This window comes from Vigna unguiculata, chromosome 6 (assembly GCF_037176805.1).
Source record: "Vigna unguiculata cultivar grain cowpea cultivar isolate G323 ecotype 2 chromosome 6, ASM3717680v1, whole genome shotgun sequence".
In the NCBI taxonomy this organism is placed as follows: domain Eukaryota; kingdom Viridiplantae; phylum Streptophyta; class Magnoliopsida; order Fabales; family Fabaceae; genus Vigna; species Vigna unguiculata.
This window is the reverse complement of record NC_140797.1, coordinates 2,164,114-2,166,820: the sequence shown is the minus strand read 5'-3', so window position 1 is coordinate 2,166,820 and position 2,707 is coordinate 2,164,114. Positions and strand designations below refer to the sequence as shown.

Here is a 2,707-nt window from a genome sequence, read left to right as displayed (position 1 = left end):
GCGTCGCGGACTACATCCGCATGGAAGAGATGCAAACTCTCCATACAAAATTTTGCAACGACTATACACCCTCTGCAGCAACCCCCCTACACAACCTTCCCGGCCTGACCCTAGACCTAGAGAACCCTGATAACCCCGCTTCACCAGATACGCACCACTAAATGTCCCTCGATTTCGTCTCCTTGACGAAGCCCTACAGGCCGACCTCATACCACCACCACGCAAGATGACCACTCCCCCAAACGCAGACATGACTAAATATTGCCGTTATCACCGAAACAACGGCCACACCACAGAGGAATGCAAATCACTCCAAGACAAGATTGAAGAATTGGTTCGTGTTGGCCACTTCTGCCGCTTCATCCGCAGAGACGATCACCCTCCACGTTCTGACCACCGAAGCCCTTCCCGCGATTCTCGTCACGACAAACGTCCTAACCAACCCACCAACTGCGACCACCAACCTGCTTGCACTAATATCGCCCCGACCGACCCCCCACTACGCGGGACCATTAACACCATCTCTGGTGGCTTCGCTAGTGGGGGATCCACCTCATCAGCCAGAAAGAGACATCTCCGCCATCTACAATCCATCAACCACATCACCCAGTCCCACCACAGATGTCGCATGGCCCCTATAACCTTCACAAACGATGATTTCCATGGCCTTGATCACGAACAGGATGACCCCATGGTCATCACGGTGGAGTTGGAAAATTATGCCGTCAAGAAGGTCCTCATCGACCAAGGTAGCTCAGTTGACATCCTCTATTGGGCAACATACCAGAAACTACAACTCCCCACTACCACTATGGTTCCGTACGATGAACCCATATATGGTTTCTCAGGGGAAAAAGTCTCCACCCGCGGCTACATCGACCTCCATACTGTCTTTTGTGACGACACTCAAACCAAGACAATCCTCATCGGCTTCCTTGTCGTCGACATGCCTACATCATATAATGTCCTTCTCGGCCGACCATCCCTCAACACTCTCGGCGCAGTGGTATCCACACCTCATCTGGCCATGAAATTTCCATCCCCATCCAACGATATCCTCACCATCCACGGCGACCAACAGCTTGCGCGCGAATGCTACATGGCCAACTTATGCCCACAACTTCCCATTCTTCAATCCAATCATATTGAGCGTCCACCCGGCTTTGACATAACCCTATTTGGAGATGATTTGGACCCTAGAGTAGGTCGGGATGCACGCCTCGAGCCGGTCGATGAAACTACACCATTGGAACTCCCTAATGGACGTACCATCAAACTAGGCACTGGCTTACAACCCGAGCATCGTGAAATCCTTACGCCTACCCTCATTAGCAATAAAGACCTCTTTGCCTGGTCCACCGTTGACTTTCCAAGTGTTGACCCTTAAGTCGCATCCCACAAACTTTCCATTTTCAAGGATGCCAAGTATGTATCTTAGAAGAAATGCAAGCTTGGTGACGAACGTCGACTAGCAGCCAAGACTGAAGCCGACAAGTTGCTTAACGTAGGGTTCATCGAAGAAGCCCATTACACCACCTGGCTCTCTAACTTAATATTGGTTAAGAAAGCTAACGGCTTGTCCTAGGGACGCCTATCCCTTACCCAACATCGACCGGTTAGTTGACGGTGCAGCCGGTAACAAAGTTCTCAGTTTTCTGGATGGATACTCTAGTTACAACCAGATTCCAATGGTCGCATCCAACATGACCAAAAAAGCCTTTATTACAGACGACGCCAACTACTTCTACAAAGTTATGCTATTCATTCTCAAAAATGCAGGAGCAACGTACCAGCGATTAATGGATAAGGTCTTCAGCCACATAATAGGCAAATGTGTCGAGGTATACGTTCACGATATGGTCGTCAAATCCCCAAGTCATCACCAGCACGCTCAAGACTTGTCCACCTTCTTCTCCACATTACGACAGTACAACCTCCGCCTCAACCCCGAAAAGTGCATCTTCGGCGTCGACCGTGGTAAATTCCTCGGTTTCATGATCACACAATGCGGCATCGAAGCTAATCTTGAGAAATACAATGCAATCATTGAGATGCGAAGCCACAACAGTGCAAATAAGTGTAACGCCTCATTGGCCGACTAACCATCATCTCCCGCTTCCTCCCCAAATTGGCCGAACAAACCCAATCCATTATTCAACTGTTCAAGAAATCAACCAAGTTCTCGTGGAACGACGAATGTGAACACGTTTTCCATAAACTCAAAAACACCCTAACCTCACCACCCATCCTCCATAAGCCAGACACTCATCAACCCTTACTCGTCTACATCATCGCCACAGATTACACTGTAAGCGCCACGCTAGTCCAGAAGGTCGATGGCACTCAACACACTGTGTACTTCATCAGCCAAACCTTGCAAGATCTTGAAACCAGATACCAGATGGTGGAGAAATTAGCCTTGTTCCTAGTACACGCAGCGCGACGCCTACATCCCTATTTTCAAAACCACAACATAATCTTCAAAACCGATTACCCCATCTAGAAGATACTTCAAAAGCCCGACCTTGCCGGTCGCATATCGTCTTGGGCCGTAGAGTTATCCGAGTTTAACATCCGTTACGAATCCCACGGTCCCATCAAAGCTCAATGTCTCCTAGACTTCGTCAACGATCTGCAACAAACCCTTGAAGAGGACCAATGGACACTGTACGTTGATAGTTCTTCAAACCCAAAAGGAGCAGGTGCT

The 2,707-nt window shown here is 49.0% G+C and overlaps 1 protein-coding gene across 1 annotated transcript; it reads left to right on the top strand.

Annotated features, from left to right (window-relative positions):
* The first annotated feature begins 250 nt into the window (after window positions 1-250).
* On the top strand, window positions 251-1,387 carry LOC114187764 (uncharacterized). The gene has a single exon (XM_028076120.2). It carries the CDS (start codon window positions 251-253, stop codon window positions 1,385-1,387), a length of 1,137 nt encoding a protein of 378 aa, XP_027931921.1.
* The last annotated feature ends 1,320 nt before the right edge of the window (window positions 1,388-2,707 follow it).